The sequence below is a fragment of the Carya illinoinensis genome, chromosome 12, assembly GCF_018687715.1.
Source record: "Carya illinoinensis cultivar Pawnee chromosome 12, C.illinoinensisPawnee_v1, whole genome shotgun sequence".
Lineage (NCBI taxonomy): Eukaryota > Viridiplantae > Streptophyta > Magnoliopsida > Fagales > Juglandaceae > Carya > Carya illinoinensis.
Genome location: NC_056763.1, coordinates 23,107,321 through 23,124,667, shown reverse-complemented (window position 1 = coordinate 23,124,667; position 17,347 = coordinate 23,107,321). Strand labels below are relative to the sequence as shown.

At 39.1% G+C, this 17,347-nt stretch overlaps 1 protein-coding gene and 1 long non-coding RNA gene across 3 annotated transcripts in view; one reads left to right on the top strand and one right to left on the bottom strand.

Moving 5' to 3' along the window:
- Nucleotides 1-17,347, top strand: part of LOC122290372 — a 97,969-nt gene that overhangs the window by 30,779 nt on the left and 49,843 nt on the right. For both annotated transcript variants that reach the window (XM_043098017.1, XM_043098016.1), the window contains exons 25-30: nt 14-358; nt 457-588; nt 15,596-15,709; nt 15,908-16,092; nt 16,215-16,323; nt 17,186-17,329. In XM_043098017.1, coding sequence (XP_042953951.1) covers nt 14-358; nt 457-588; nt 15,596-15,709; nt 15,908-16,092; nt 16,215-16,323; nt 17,186-17,329 — 1,029 coding nt within the window. The remainder of the gene's footprint in view (nt 1-13; nt 359-456; nt 589-15,595; nt 15,710-15,907; nt 16,093-16,214; nt 16,324-17,185; nt 17,330-17,347) is intronic.
- LOC122290374 lies at nt 12,424-13,091 on the bottom strand. The gene is made up of 2 exons (XR_006236366.1): nt 12,920-13,091; nt 12,424-12,644 (listed from the first exon to the last, which is right to left on the bottom strand). It is a non-coding gene; the product is annotated as an uncharacterized LOC122290374 (long non-coding RNA).

Below are 17,347 nucleotides of genomic sequence, written 5' to 3'. Positions count from 1 at the left end.
AATGAATTTTCAGGTCACGGTGACCCTGGCTACCCTGTCTTTTTTCTGTCGTCGGCCAACAGTTGTTGCCATCATGGAGTTTTCTAATGCTATTAACATCAAGGACGAAAGTTGTGAATCTTTCAGTGACAGTTCTTCTGCAGCCACTGGGAAACAGGAAGTCTCCAAAGATGTAATTGATGATAAATATTCAACTACAGTTGGGGACCCAGTAATTAAAGGTTTGCTAGGAAAAGGGAAATCCAGAATCATGTTCAATTTAAAATTACACATGGCACATGCTCAAATTGTGTTGATGAATGAAGATGAAACTAAGCTGTCCTGTCTGTTGCAAGATAATTTGCTGACGGATATTAAGGTTTGGCTGATCCTCCCAGCCTCAAGGCTTCAAAGTTTGTTTATCTTTTCTTAGTTGTGAATATTTCTCATTCTTATAACATATGTTTCTTGTTCTAGGTGTTCCCATCATCTTTGAGTATTAAAGCAGCCCTTGGAAATTTGAGAATAAGTGATGACAGTCTTCCTAGTAGCCATATGTATTTCTGGGTCTGTGACATGAGAAATCCTGGGGGCAGTTCATTTGTTGAGGTTCTCTCTCTCTCTCTCTCTCTCTCTCTCTCTCTCTCTCAACAAGAACAATTGTCTCTGAAAATTTTTGAGTTTATGAACTTATAAGTTAAATTTCTTTAAAAAACTTATCTTTCTTTCTTTTTGTTTTGACATAGGTCTTCACCAGTTTGTTCTTTTCCTGTGTTTCCTTCTCCAAAAGCCTTATGTTTTCTTTTTCTCCATTCTGAAATTTGGAAACTTGCTTTCTACTGATTTTGGTTCTTGAGTTGTTTTGAAGGTGAGTATGTTTGATGGTAGTGGATAGTTCTCATGATTGGTTCCTTTTACTGCCTTTTCAACTGGTGCCTAGTTAAGAGACTGGAGTATTGGAATTCCAAAATTTATCTTTGTTTTCAATAACAATATAGCAGTCCTGTCTGCCTTTATCTATAGGAGATTTGTGGGTTTGAAAGTTATTCTATTCAAGCATGCCTCATTGGGGAAATGGTTATGGCAGTATACAAATGAATGAGAGTTTGTGGCTGGTGGTGGTGGGTGCTAAATATGGTACTTACTGGTGTGGGTGTAGTAATGAAGTGAATGGGCAGCTTTGAGTTGGTATTTGGAAGACTATAAGGACTTTTTGGAAGGAATTTGCCAGCTTTACCAGTTTAAATATGGAAGAGGGTCCTAGGATTTGCTTTTGGCGCGATGTGTGGTGTGGAGATTGGACTATCAATGAAACTTTTCCCAAATAATTTAGCATTAACTGTTCTAAGGAAGCGTTTGTGGTGGATAATTTACATCTTTTTATAGGTTCTCAACAATGAAATGTATTCTTCATTAGGTTGGGGGCAAGACTTAGAAGTGGATCTTTTCAATTTCCTTCTTTGATAAACTATATTCTTTCAGGATGGGGAGAGATGAATAATAGAAGATTCAGTGGACGCTTCCAAAGTGATTGCTTTGAAGTTAGATATTTCTACCATGCTCTATATCCAATAATGTCAAAAAGTCTGAATACCTCTTTCCATTGGTTTCTTTCATTTATATAGAATAGAGTTACAACAGTGAGCTGGCATTTTCAGCATGATTTCAGCAGGTGATTGCTGCTGTTTACATTGTACACATTAAGTCAATGGTACAACCACCTATTTTACATGTTAAGTCAATGGTATAGCCACCTTATGTAACATCCCCCCTCAAATTGATGCTGGTGGATCAATAAGCATCAATTTGTCAACCAAGAACTGATGCCAGTGCCGAGAAAGAGCTTTAATGAATATGTCTGCAGTTTGGCGTTCAGTGGAAATGTGAAGGAGAGTAATTATATGTTTTTCAAAGGATTCACAAATGGAATGACAATCAACTTCGATATGTTTTGTACGCTGAGGGAAGACAGGATTAGCGGCGATGTTAATAGCATTGGTATTATCAGCATAAAGAGGAGTGGGATGCAGCTGAGGAAAACCAAGTTCACCCAATAACCCACGAAACCATGTGATCTCAGAGCATGCAGAAGACATAGCACGATACTCAGACTTGGTAGAGGACTTGGAAACTTTGTCTTGCTTCTTACTCTTCCAAGAAATGAGTGCATTGTCTAAGAACATGTACCAGGCAGTAACAGAGCGGTGAGTATCCGCACATCCGGCCCAATCAGCATCACTATACCCCACCAACTGTAAGGAGGATTCTTTAGGAAGGAACAACCCATGTGTAGTAGTCCCTTTCAGATATTAGATAATGCGACGGACAGCAGCTAAATGAAGATGTCAATGAGCTTGCATAAATTGACTGACTTGTTGCACGGCAAACGAAATGTCAGGATGGGTAATCGTCAAATAGTTCAAACTCCCAACAAGCTGCCGATGCAAAGATGGATTTGATAAAAGTTCCCCTTCTTCCTGACGAAGCTTAAGATTTATCTCCAAGGGAGTAAAAACAGAGTTACCCGATTGGAGACCACCCAATGAAATAACATCCTGCGCGTATTTGTGCTGGTGTAACAATGTACCAGTTGGAGTAAGCTGCACCTCAAGGCCAAGAAAGTACTGCAGGGGACCAAGATCTTTCATGTGAAAATAGGCATTGAGAGGCTGTTGTAATTGCTTAATTAACTCAGTATCGGAGCCAGTAATCACAATGTCATCAACATATACAAGAAGCAATACGATTCCTGCAGAAGTCTTGCGAAGAAAAAGAGAGGAATCAAACTGACTCTTAGTAAAATGAAAAGCAAGTAGGTTAGAGCGAAATTTGTCAAACTATGCACGCGGAGCCTGTTTCAGTCCATATAAGGATCGGCGTAGCCGACAAACCTCTGAGGAAAGTGTAGCAAACATGCCGGGAGGTGGGGACATATAGATTTCTTCCTTCAAATCCCCATGTAGAAAAGCATTCTTCACATCCATTTGCCGGAGAGACCAACCTTGCGATGCAGCAAGTGCCAAGATAGTTCGTACAGTAGTCATTTTGGAAACAGGTGCAAATGTCTCTTCATAATCAATACCATACTCTTGTCGGTTCCCAAGAACTAACAGATGGGCCTTATATCTGTCTAGTGAGCCATCAGCTTGAAACTTGACTGAGTATACCCATTTACAACTAATAGGTTTGACATTAGAGGGACAAATTACAATGTCTCAAGTGTGATTGTCTTGAAGAGCTTGGATTTCCTCTTGCATGGCTTGCTGCCAACATGCTTGGGTGGATGCCTGAGTATAAGAGTGAGGAACAGAAGTGTCGAGAGTGGCAGTAAGCAAGATGTGAGGAAAACCATACCTATTTGGTGAATGTGTTACCTGGGTGGAGTGCCGAGGTATAGGAACCGTAGAATCAGATGACAGATCAGTGTCTGGAATGGGCGTTGAAGAAGGAGAAAGACGATGATGATACACCATACCTAGTTGAAATCGCTTAATAGAGGAAGACACATCATCAAAAGCGAGAAGAAGAGTAACAGGAGGATCAGAAATAACCTGAGATTGAAAGAAATATTGATTTTTGAAGAAAATCACATTCCGTAAGATTCGGAATTTATTTGCATGAGCATCATAACAAACAAATCTTTTTTGAGTAGGACTATATCCCGTAAAGGCACATGTAATAGACTGTGCAGCAAGCTTGTGACGCTCAACAGGTGGCATATGAACAAAACAAACACACTCAAAGGTATGAAAGGATTGATACTTAGGAGATATGCCAAATAATCGAAAATAAGGAGAATCATAATATAGTGTGTCAGTAGGCAAACAATTGATCAAATAGACCTCAGTAGATAAAGCTTCTACCCAGAACTTTGAAGGTTTAGAAGAATCAATCAACAAAGTATGGACTACATCTAAGAGATGACGATTTTTATGCTCAGCGACTCCATTTTGTTGAGGAGTATAAGGACAAGAACGTTGAGAAATGATCCCCTTTTGTTGAAGAAAAGTTTGAAAAGGATGAGACATGTACTCCCCCCTTGTGTCAGAGCGTAAAGTTTTGATACAAGTGTTGAATTGTATCTCAACAAGAGCAACAAATTTTTGAAAGACAGAAAATACGTCAGCTTTAGAACGGAGAAAACATATCCAGGTGAATAGACTATAATCATCGATAAACGTCACAAAATAACGATATTGACCATGAGAAATAATAGGACTTACACCCCAAACGTCAGTATGCACAATCTCAAAACAACTAGAAGCACGACTACCATGCGTAGGAAAAGGTAAGGTTTTACTTTTACCAAGATGACAAGTAGCACAATCAAAAGATATAGGAGAAGAAGAAAATGAATCTTTATTGCCCAAAAAATCATGTTTCATAAAATGAGTCAAGACAATAGAATTAGGATGACCTAATTTCTTATCCAGATTTCATTAGTATTGGCAGTAGCCATACAAGCAAGAGATACAACAATAGGAATAGAAAACTGTAAGGGAATTAAACGTCCTATTTTAGGCCCCTTCACGATCACCGTCCCCGACACCTGATCCTACACAAGACAACCACCACGAGAAAAGTGATATCACAATTATTATCTACCAATTGTCCAACAGAAATCAAATTGGTAGATAATCCAGGAGAGACAAAAACATCGCAAAATGAAGAGCCCAAATTACCAACAACAGTAATAGGAAGAGTACCGCCATCAACGATCTGAATATTTTGCATGCCGCGATACTTACGAACATCATGTAGACCCATCGTATTACTAGTCATAAGATTAGAAGCGCCCGAATAAAAAATCCAAGAAGTTTAGTTAGTACCCGTACCTTGTAGGCCTAAGGCCGTAAAAGTAGACACAATCATCTGTTGGACCATTGCTGGTGTGAGAACAGATGAATTAGAGCTTACAGTAGGTGGCTTAGAAGAAGAAGAAAAGGACTGAACAATCCAAGAAGTTGAGTTAGTACCCGTACCTTGTAGGCCTAAGGCCGTAAAAGTAGGTACAATCATCTGTTGGACCATTGCTAGTGGGAGAATAGATGAATTAGAGCTTACAATAGGTGGCTCAGAAGAAGAAGAAGAGGACTGAACAGCAGCTTGAAAAACTTGGGATTGGCGATTCTGAGGCCGTACTCAATAGTCTTTAATGATATAAACTTTCTTAGGACAGTTACGAGCAATATGACCAAATTCCTTGCAAATGAAACATTGCAACTTGTTCCTCCCTCTTCCTTGTGCTACATAGGCTCCATTCATAGTCTTAGAAAAGACATTCTTAGAAGTTATACTCATCTGAGTGGATAACCGCTGTTCTTCACGTAACAAATCTCCCAAACAAATATCCAAAGAAGGAACCGGATTACAGTTCAATAAACCAGCTCGAACAGGCTCAAATTCAGGTCGAAACTTCATTAAAAACTGATCCCATTGACTCTCAAAATGAACTGCTGGAAGAGCCGCGAGTGCCGTAGGAGGAAACTTAGCATGAATAATGGCAGAATGTTCGCTTCAAAGGTTAATAAAATCAGAATAAAATTGCGCAATAGGTAAATTGCCTTGACTATAATTACTAATTTCTAACTCTAATTGGAACTTCCGAGCACTATGATCTTGGTGGTAAATATGGTGAAGATAATCCCACATAGCCTGAGCCGTAGTGAAACAGTGAAGATTGGTCACAAGGTGAGACTCAATCATCCCCAATAGCCATGAGATCACCTTAGTATCATTGACTTCCCATTGGGCAAAATTGTTTTTCATCAGTGGGAACCGTAGCAAAACTATCAATATGATTTGATAATTCTTTCTCTTTAAAAAATATCTTAAACTGAAATTCCCACGTAGAAAAATTCTTTCCAGTAAAGTGAACAATAGTATTTTCAAAAGACATGATCAAATAAGCAATAAATTCAACCCAAAAGTAAATCCCACTTGAAAACAAATTGCCCACAGCAACCCAAATATAAACCAAAATCAAATGGCCCTTGGCAAAACAAGAAGGATGAAGTCTCACGGCAAAAAAAAAAAACATTGCTTGAGACAACAGAAAATGCTGACACAGCCCGAAACCACAAAGCAAGCACTGGAAATAAACACACTGCCTAGAAACAGAGAGGAACTGAACCAGAGAGAAACTGAACAGCCACACAGAAGTGTTCGATCACCACACAACTACATACATAATCTGCTGACAGCTACCAACAACCACCAAGGTGACAATCCCACAAGTCGGAACCCCACAAGCACCGAGAAAACACTCACCACAACTCAGAAACTCACCAACGTGTGAGAACAGAGAAGAAAAAAAATATTGTCGCAACTCAGAAAATTAAGACCACAGAGACATGATAATCAGAACAGTAGCTCTGATACCATGTCAAAAGGTCTGAATATCTCTTTCCATTGATTTCTTTCATTTATATAGAATAGAGTTACAACAGTGAGCCGGCATTTTCAGCATGATTTCAGTAGTTGATTGCTGCTGTTTACATGGTACACATTAAGTATCTACACATTAAGTCAATGGTACAACTACCTATTTCTCTGCTATTACATCTAGAAATAGAAAGGCCTAAAAGTCCATTTACAGCCACCCACTTTACATGTTTAGTTAATGGTACAGCCACCTATTTTACATGTTAAGTCAATGGTACAACCACCTTATCTCAGCCACCCATTTTACACGTTAAGTCAATGGTACAACCACCTATTTTACATGTTAAGTCAATGCTACAACTACCTCATCTCTGTAACAAATAACGGGTCACTTATTTATAAATATATATATATATATATATATATATATATATATATATATATATATTTGGCCAGCTGCTCTTGGGGGTTCTCACTTTGGACAATTTACAGAAGAGCTATGTCTTGGTAGTTGATTGGTGTAGTATGTGCCGAAGTAGTGGAGAATCTGTTGAGCATCTTTTGCTTCACTATGGGTGGCAAATGCCTCGTGGATTCTACACTGTTTTTTTGAATTGGTTTGGATAATACCTAAGAGTGTAGAGGATCACCTTGTGTGTCAGGAAGAACTATTTGGTCTCCACTGTTGTGAAGATTTGTGGAAAGTGATTGGGCTAATGTGGTGTTTACTGGTGAGAGAATAATGATTGGAGTTTTGACGATTGTAAGGAATCTGCTGATTGTATTAAAGTTTTCCCCGCTTTTATCTTTGGGTGGACCCTCATATTTATGATACCTATAGTCGATAAACAAGAGAGAGAGAGAATACTGTGTTTTGATTTTATTAATGAATATCTAACTATACATATACATAGAGTAGTGACCATTATACCCTCATACCATACATTTAATTACAACTATGTATTCCAACACTCCCCTTCAAGCTGGGGCATATATATCATATAAACCTAGCTTGGAACAAATAAGCTATAGCCGACTATGACAAAGTGGTTTGGTAAACACATCTGCAAGTTGATCAGCAGACTTCACAAACGGTGTAGAGATGTCACCATTGAATATCTTATCTTGAATGAAGTGACAATCAATCTCAATGTGTTTAGTCCTCTCATGGAATACAAGATTAGACGCAATATGTAGTGCAGCTTGATTATCACAAAATAACTGAAGGGGGATAGGAGCTGGAAACCCAATCTCATGAAAAAAGTGTTGCAACCATGTCAGCTCACTAGCAGTGTGAGCCATTGCTTTGTATTCGGCCTCTGCACTAGATCGAGCTACTACTGTTTGCTTCTTACTCTTCCATGTAATCAAATTACCTCCTACAAAGGTACAGTATCCAATAGTTGATCTTCTATATGAAGGAGATCCTATCCAATCAGCATCTGAAAAAGCTTCAATTCTAAGATGCCCATTTGGTCTATACAACAACCCAAGGCTAGGAGCTCGCTTAAGATATCGAAGAATATGGATTATAGCATCCCAATGTGAGACCTTAGGCGTTTGTAGGAATTGGCTCAGTACACTTACTGCATAAGAAATATCAGGTCTAGTGATAGTCAGATAATTTAATTTTCCAACAAGTCTTTGATACCGACCTGGATCTTCAAACAACTCACCTTCCTCTTTCAAGAGTTTATGATTTGGATCCATAGGAGTGTCAATAGGCCGTGCACCCAACATGCCAGTTTCTTCCAAAAAATCAAGCACATTTTCTCTGAGATAGGTTGATACCCTTTTTAGATATATTAACTTCGATTCCAAGAAAGTATCTAAGTTTACCCAAGTCTTTTGTCTGAAACTGATCATGTAAAAATTGTTTCAGCCTGGCGATTCCAGTTGAATCACTCCCAGTAATTATAATATCATCTACATATACAATCAATAAGATATGACCTGCATCACTATGCATATGAAATACCGAGTGGTCTGTTTGGCATCTATGAAGACCAAATGCCAATACACTATCAGAGAATCTCCCAAACCATGCTTGAGGAGATTGTTTCAAACCATATAATGCATTTTTTAACTTGCAAACTGTACCTCGACACTCCCCTTGAGCAACAAAACCAGGTGGTTGCTCCATATACACTTCCTTATTTAAGTCATCATGTAGGAATGCATTATTAACATCCAACTGAAATAAGAGTTAATCCAAATTAGCAGCAAGAGAGATCAATACTCGAACAGATGAAATTGTGGCAACGGGAGAAAAGGTCTCGTCGTAATCAATGCCATAAATTTGAGTGTAGCCCTTAGCTACCAAACGAGCTTTCAGACGTTCCACAGCGCCAGTATGATGGAATTTGACTGTGTATACCCATCTACAGCCAACAGATTGTTTTCCCGGTGGCAGAGGAACAAGATCCCATGTCCCATTATGGTGAAGAGCATCCATTTCATTTTCTATGGCTGTCCTCCATCTCGGATCAGATAAAGCATCCTGAACTGTCTTAGGAACAAAAACTTTTGACAGTTGAGAAGTAAAAGATGAAAAAGATGGAGACAATGCATGACAGGAGACATATTGGCTAATTGGATGTTGAGTAACACAAGAACGAGTACCTTTTCGGAGAGCAATAGGTGGAGATTCTGAAGCATTGAGTAACTTAGGGTCTGAAGCACGGAGATTCTTTAGCATTGTCAGAAGCAAAACTTGAACTCTTTGTCCAAATTGAGTTTTAATTTCTTTTCGAAAGACTTTGAATATGGAAAGGAGTTCAGATCTTGCTTTCATCAGAAATAATCATGTGATACGAGAATAGTCATCAACAAATGTAACAAAATATTGAAACTTATTTGATACAATGTTGAATGGTCTCCATATATCAGAATGAACCAATGCAAAAGAAGAAGATGCTCGATTATCAACTCGATGTACAAAAGACACACGGTGGTGTTTACTTAGTTGACATGCTTCACAAGGAAAGGGAGACACATTTCCAAGATCCCTAACTTGACGTTTCAGAAGAGAAAGGGATGAGTGTCCAAGGCGGCAATGCCATTCAAAAGCGGAGGAGGAAGTGAGGGCTCGAGTGGGTGACTGCTCGACGTCGAGGTAATGCAGACCACCAGTTTCATGCCCCGTATCAATCTTCTTCCCTGTCTTGAGATCCTGAAAGATACATATAGAAGGAAAAAATGTCACAGAATATTGAAGATTTTGAGTAATTTTACTAATGGACAGCAAGCTAAAGGGAAAACTATGAGCATATAGAACAGATGACAGGGATATAGAATCAGTTAGCTTGGTGGATCCAATGCCTGTAACTTTAGCAAGAGAACCATTAGCAAGAGTAACACTCTTGGAAAATGACATAGTACCTAACTCAGATAAGGAATGAGACAAAGCAGTTAGATGTTCATTAGCTCCTGAATCAATGATCCATGGAGAAAAATAAGAGAATATGGATAAAAAACGAACAAATACATTCTGGAAAAATAGAAACCAGCTTAACAACCCAAATCTCGGATCTGTATGGGTCAAAAACAGTCTATACCGGTTAGAACAGCCAATGTTAGGGCCTGAACCGGCCTGTATCGGCCCTGTTTCGGTCTTTTTTGGCCTGTATCGGTCTGAACCGATTCTGTTTGGCCGGAACCGGATTGTATCGGGTCTAAACCGGCCTGTATCGGCCTATATTGGCCGGTACCGGATTCGGGCGTATCGGATTCAAGAATAAATCAAAAAACCCGAATAAGTTATTCCTAACCCGGAATAAGGAAAGCAGGATTACAGTATACCTGATGCCAAACAAGTGCTATTCCAGATAGGAATAGGTTCTTATTCCAGATTGGGGGCATGCACAACCACTAAGAAACATGCACCAGCCTGTAACAGAGCGTCGCATATCAGGACATCCCGCCCAATCAGCATCACTGTAAGCCACAAGATTAAGAGAAGTCTCAGTAGGAAAGAACAGGCCATGGCTAGGAGAGCCGCGAAGATAGTGAATAATACGACGAACAGCAGCAAAATGTAGATGACGGGGAGCCAGCATGAACTGACTAACCTGCTGGACAACAAATGAAATATCAGGCCGAGTAATAGTCAAATAGTTCAGGCTCCCCACTAATTGTCGATACAGAGTAGGATCAGAGAGGAGATCACCCTCGTCCCGACGATATTTTGTGTTTACTTCCAAAGGAGTATCCACAGAAGAAGTATCCTGGAGACTAGCCAAAGTAATCAGATCCTGAGTATATTTATGCTGATTCAAAAAAATGCCAGATAGATCAGTATGAACTTCCAACCCCAAGAAGTATGTAAGAGGACCAAGGTTCTTCATATGAAATGAGGCTTGAAGATGCTGTTGCAGTTGGATGATCAAGACAGAATCCGTCCCAGTAATAACAATATCATCAACATAAACCAGAAGAAGAACAATTCCAATCGATGTTTTGCAGAAAAATAAAGAAGAGTCATATTGACTCTGCTTAAAGGAAAATTGAAGCAAAGTGGAGCGGAATTTATCAAACCATGCACGAGGAGCTTGTTTCAACCCATATAACGAGCGTTTCAACTTACAGACATCTGAGGGAGAAGAAGAGGACAAACCAGGTGGAATGGTCATGTATATCTCTTCTTTAAGATCGCCATGAAGAAAGGCATTTTTGACATTCATTTGATGAAGAGACCAACCTTGAGAGGTAGCAACAGAAAGGACAGTTCGCACTGTAGTCATCTTAGCCACTGGAGCAAAAGTCTCCTTATAGTCCACCCCATACTCTTGCCTATTACCAAGTGCAACCAAACGGGCCTTATATCGATCTAGAGTCCCATCGGAACGTAGCTTGATAGAATAAACCCATTTGTAACCAATAGGTTTCACCTGAGCAGGACAAGGGACAACATCCCATTTATGATTATCTTGAAGAGCTTGAAGTTCATCAGCCATTGTCCCACGCCAACAATCATGTTTAGCGGCTGCAGAATATCCGGATGGAATAGGAATGGAAGACAAAGTAGTATGAAGAGAGGTATGAGAGAAACCATACCGATCAGGCGGACGAGATACTCTGGTCGAACGACGAGGAACTGTGATAGTGTCCGGATCACCCGCAGAAGATGTAGTCGGAGTAGGCTCAGATGGCGGATCAGGCTCAGGAAGGGGCAAAGTAGGATGTCGTCTTTCATAGACAAGGCCAGGTTTGAAGCGAATAGAAGAAGAAGCCAAGTCATCAAAAGTAGGCAAGACATGCATCTCAGGCAAAGACTCAACATCAGAAAAAAAGAATGACTGATTTTCAAAGAAAACAACACGACGAGAAATGCGAAATCGGTTAGAGCATGGATCATAGCAAACATAACCTTTGTGCGAAGTACTATAATCCATAAAAGCGCATTTAACCGATTGAGCAGATAGTTTATTACGCTCATGGGAAGGTAAATGAACAAAACAAATACAGCCAAAAGTATGCATATCAAGGTAGCTAGGATGCCGATGATAAAGACGAAAGTAAGGAGTTTCAAAATTCAGGACACTCGACGGCAATCTATTAATTAAATAAAAAGCCGTAGACAAGGCTTCGACCCAGAATTTAGAAGGAACAGATGATTGAAGCAATAAAGTACGAACAACATCCAACAAATGTCGATTTTTACGTTCAACGACACCATTCTGCTGAGGTGTATAAGGACAAGAACGTTGAGAAACAATGCCACGTTGTTGAAGAAAATCATGAAACTCACGAGACATATATTCACCACCTGAATCAGTCCTTAGAATTTTAATGTGAGAAGAAAATTGAGTCTCAACATAAGTAGCGAATTGTTGGAAAACAGAGAAGACCTCAAATTTAGAACGAAGAAAATAAATCCAGGTATACTTCGTATAATCATCAATGAAAGTAACAAAGTATTTATAATTGGCATGCGAGATAACAGGAGAAATGCCCCACACATCACTATGAATCAAATCGAAACAATGTTCAGTATGACTACCATGAGAAGGAAAAGAAAGAGACTTACTTTTACCTAATTTGCATGTGGAGCAATCAAAAGAAAGATGAGAAGAAAAATTATCTTTATTGCCCAACAAACCAGAATTTATTACATGAGATAAAACAACGGAATTAGGATGACCCAACCGTTTGTGCCATACTTCATACTTATTGTTCACAGTGTGACAAGCAAACGAAATAACAGCAGGAAGAGAAAAATGTAGAGGAAATAAACGTCCAACTTTAGGCCCCTTCGCGAGTATTTGGCCCGACACCTGATCCTGTACAAGACAACCATCACGAGAAAAACGAACATCACAGTTGTTATCAACCAATTGTCCAACAGATATAAGACTAGTAGAGAGCTGAGGTGATACAAAAACATCCTGAACAGTAGAATCAACATCCCCAATAGCATGAATAGATAACTGACTACCATTAGCAATCTGAATGTGTGATGAGCCATTATAAGGCTGAAAATTGCTAAGAGTATCAGAAGAGCTAGTCATGTGATTAGACGCACCCGAATCAACAAGCCATGTAAGGGAATCGTTACCTTGCAGCCCTAAGGCTGAAAATGTTGAAATAATCATTTGCTGAACCATCTCTGTAGTAAGAGTAGAAGAATCGCTCGCAGTAGCAGAAGAAGAGGAACCCACAGTAGCCTGATAAGCATTAGCCTGACGATTCTGGGGACGAGTAGGACAATCTTTAATAATATGGCCCGGCTTCTTGCAGTAGTTGTAAGATTTTTTGGCACAGTGGGCCGCAATATGTCCGTATTCCTTGCAGCTGAAGCATTGAATGTTCCGCATGTCTCGTCCCTTGCCTTTCCTGTGAGCAGCGTAAGCCACAGCATTGGGTATCATTTTGTCATGCTGATAAGTGGCCTGGGTGGCAAGACGCTGCTCCTCACGAAATAACTCCCCAAAACAAACATCCAAAGAGGGCACAGGATCACGGTTCATCAAATTGGAGCGAGTGGCCTCAAATTCAGGTCGTAACTTCATTAAAAACTGATCACGCTTACTTTGTTCATGAATGGCCTGCACAACAGAGAGAGAAGCTTCCGGGACCTTGGCATAAATCATGTCAGTAAACTCTCCCCACAAAGTATTAAAGGCAGAAAAATAATCTTGAATGGTGAGATCGCCCTGAATGTAACTAGCAATCTCGTATTCTAATTGAAAACGCCGGGCAGTATTGTCCTGATTATATACTTTCCGTAAGTATTCTCACATAGATTGAGCACTCTTATAAGGCCTTAGATTGAGAACATAAGGGGATCAACCGAGCCTAAAATCCATGTCATCACCCTAGCATCTTTAATTGTCCATTGAGCCAACTTAATAGACTCAGTAGGAGCAGGATCACTACCATCAATATGACCCCATAAATCTTTCCCCAAAACAAATAAGCGAAATTGAAATTCCCAAGTAGAATAATTTTTACCCGCAAATTTCACAGTAAAAGAATCTGAAGACATGATGCTCATAAAATGGAAACCAGCCAAGAATAATACTGCACGTATCTACTAAGCACCAAAAAAATGAAAATTGCCGAGAACCAAAGAAAAGGAATTGCTGTGAATCAAACAAACCCAAGGTCTCGAGAAACCAAAAAATTAAACTCACAAAAATGCCGAGAAGCCCAACTCCTGCACAGAAACTGCCGAAAGCTACACAGAGACTGCTGAGAAGCCCAAATCTGTCACAGAAACTGCCGACAGCTACAAAACTCCAAGAAATAGCCCAGCCCAGCGACAACGACAGCAAGAAACCAGCACAGACAGTGCCGACGGGATGAAAACTGACACCCACCACCGAGAAAAAAAATAATCGCAGCCCAGCCACAAGCAAACAACTCACAGAAAGTGCCGACAGAGTCAACACTAGCCTCCAACCAGAAAAAAAAATCCCACGAGAATGAACCAGAAATATTTCTTAAGGTCTGGCTCTTGATACCATGTCAAGATGATTCAATACCTCCTTAGTGAGGATTTCCTTTCATTATATAGGCACAAGTGTGCAAGATACAGGGCTGAAATCAAGGCTAAATTACAGGAATGAAATCTATTTACAAGAAAGGAAACTATGACTATGTACAAAATCTGTCTAAGTATGGAACGTCTTCTATCTAAATAAGGAAGTAGATATATACAACTCATAACAGAAAATAAGGCAAGTGGAGACGTATCATGCTGTCAGTGATGCTTAAGTAATTGGTTAAGGCACTGTGGGATGGTGTTTTCAGTAATGTCAGTAATGTTGGGATGGCTTAGGTGATGCCTATGAAGGTAGTGGATCTACTTGCGTGTAGGATTGGACTGGAAAGTTCTCCTCAAGTGGCTGCTGTGTGGAAGATGGTTCCCTTGTGTCTCATGTGGTATATTTGGTGGGAAAGGAACGAGAGATGTTTTAATAATAAGGAGTGCACTATGGAGGAAATCTGGAAATTCTTTGTGTTTTCTTTATTTCAATGGTTTTCAGCTATAGTGCTTAATGGACATTCAGTTCATGATTTTCTGTTTTTGCTTTCTTCTTTATAGAATGTAATCAGGTGTTCTCTTTTGTATACTTCCTGTATGCATGGGCTGTGCCTATTTCAATCGATGAATAAAATTCTTTCTTACTTATAAAAAAAAAGTATTCGGTTATATGTAGGATCGTGAATGATATTTTACAATTAAAAGCCATATTTTCATATTATGTTTACAATATGATGTTTATAGTATTGAGTATTTGGCTCATTTTTGTATGCTTTAATTGTTTTAACCACCCTAGGTGATGATCCATTTGAGAATGAAACTGCAGGACAGGAATTGACTCAAGTTGAAGAGATCGGCCTAACTATTTCTGAGAAATTTTTAGTTTGTCTCAATTATTTTTAAGTGTTTTTCTAAGCACAAGATTTTAAACAATTTTAAGTAGTGCTACCGTTGACTCTCTTTTAAATTTTAATGAAGTAGGTTTTATTTTAAATTATGGAATCTTTTATGCCTGGCTCCTAAATGATTTTTAAGGAAGTTTGTAGCATCTCGTTCCCTCTATTTTCTAAAACTATTATTCTTTACCCCTGAGGGACGGGGTGTTACAACACTCCCTGCATGCTTGGATCTCACCACTTTTTAGCAACTTCCTGCAGTTATTTGTTTCCACTTATTACTTGTATATTTTATTTCGTGAATGGGCTATCATGGTGGTGATACTAACATTTACACTTGATCATGCAGTTGGTTTTTACGTCTTACAGTGCTGACGATGAAGACTATGAAGGTTATGAGTATAGCCTTTTTGGGGAACTTTCTGAAGTACGCATTGTTTTCTTGAATCGGTTTCTCCAGGAGGTAATGTACTTTTAGATTCATATATCAAGTTTTGTTGTAACCTCTAGCTAGGTGTTCCTCATGTATACTTCCTGTGTACCTAGGCTTTGCCCATTTCCATGAATATAACTTCTTGATTATCTATTAAAAAAAAGATTCATATATATGAAGTACATACACATAATCTGAATGCTCGTATACCTGTAAAATAATATGTAGGTGGTCAGTTATTTTATGGGTCTGGTTCCCAACAATTCAAAAGCTGTTGTCAAACTAAAGGATCAAGTTACAAATTCTGAGAAGTGGTTTACAACTAGTGAAATTGAAGGATCACCTGCTGTAAAGTTGGATCTTTCTTTAAGGAAGCCCATTATATTAATGCCTCGGAGGACAGACAGCCTCGAGTATGTTGATCTTGGCTTTATACTTATGTATTTTCCTTTTTGCATAATTAAGTTTCTTGTTTATGTGAACCCCTATGGCAGTGAGATATCTGATCCAAGTATTTGTGTTCTGTATTATACAGTTACTTGAAGCTTGACATTGTTCACATAACCGTCAAGAACACATTTCAATGGTATTGTGGACATAAAAGCGAAATAAATGCTGTGCATTCGGAAATATTAACAATTCAGGTCAGAAAAAGTTGTTACCAATTGCTTGTCCCCATTGATTTCTTGCCTTTTTTTGGTTACAAGATAAAGTTTTATTTACCAAAAAATTGTTCTTCTAGTACACCACGGATGAGAATCATGCAGGAGGTGCAATGATCCTTCACATAAGCATCTTTAAAACTTTTCATGTTGAATAGCTCCAGGATAACACCTTTCAAAGATTGATTTCCACACCACACATCATGCTAAAAATGGACCGTGGACCTATCACTGACCACAAATTTAGTGAAGTGGGAAAAATGCCCTTAATCTCTCTATGGGTCTTCCAAAGACAATGTTGAATGACCCATTGACCTCGTGAGAAGATTAATCTCCTCCTAAGCTCCCTTTTTTTTTGGTGCCAAATCCAATCAGTATCCTCTAAAGACCCTCTCTTTCGGGAACGTAATGTTATAGCTACTCCAAAAGTGATTAGGTAAAAAGAATTAAATGCCTCACACCTAAACCACTCCCTGCACTTGAGAATGCAGCTTTGATGACTTCACAAGATGGAATTTAGACTTTTTCCCCAAACCTCACCAGAAAAAATCCCGCTGTAACCCCAACTGGGAGTAGAAACAAAACACATAAAGGTAAGTTTGATGGCACGCTCCTAATTGTACTTTTACCCTTGTTGGACAAATACAGTCATTTCCAACCAGCCAAGTGTCATTCCATCTTCACAATATTTTCTTAATAATTCCATCTTCTCAATATTATCATCCATAATAGATTTGGCTTTGAAGGGATATCCAATGGGAAGACCAAAGTAAGCCATGGGTAAGGCCAAAATCCATTGCTGCTTCACTTACCTTGTTGCCTGTTGGCCTTCTTTGGTGGATAGGTTGAGGACATCAATTTAAATGTTGGTACCGGAGCCGAACTAGGTGAGAGCATAATTCAAGATGTGAAGGGTGTTTCAGTCATCATTCAAAGGTCACTTCGAGACTTGTTGCATCAAATACCAAGTACCGAGGTTACAGTTAAGGTAATACACTGCATATAT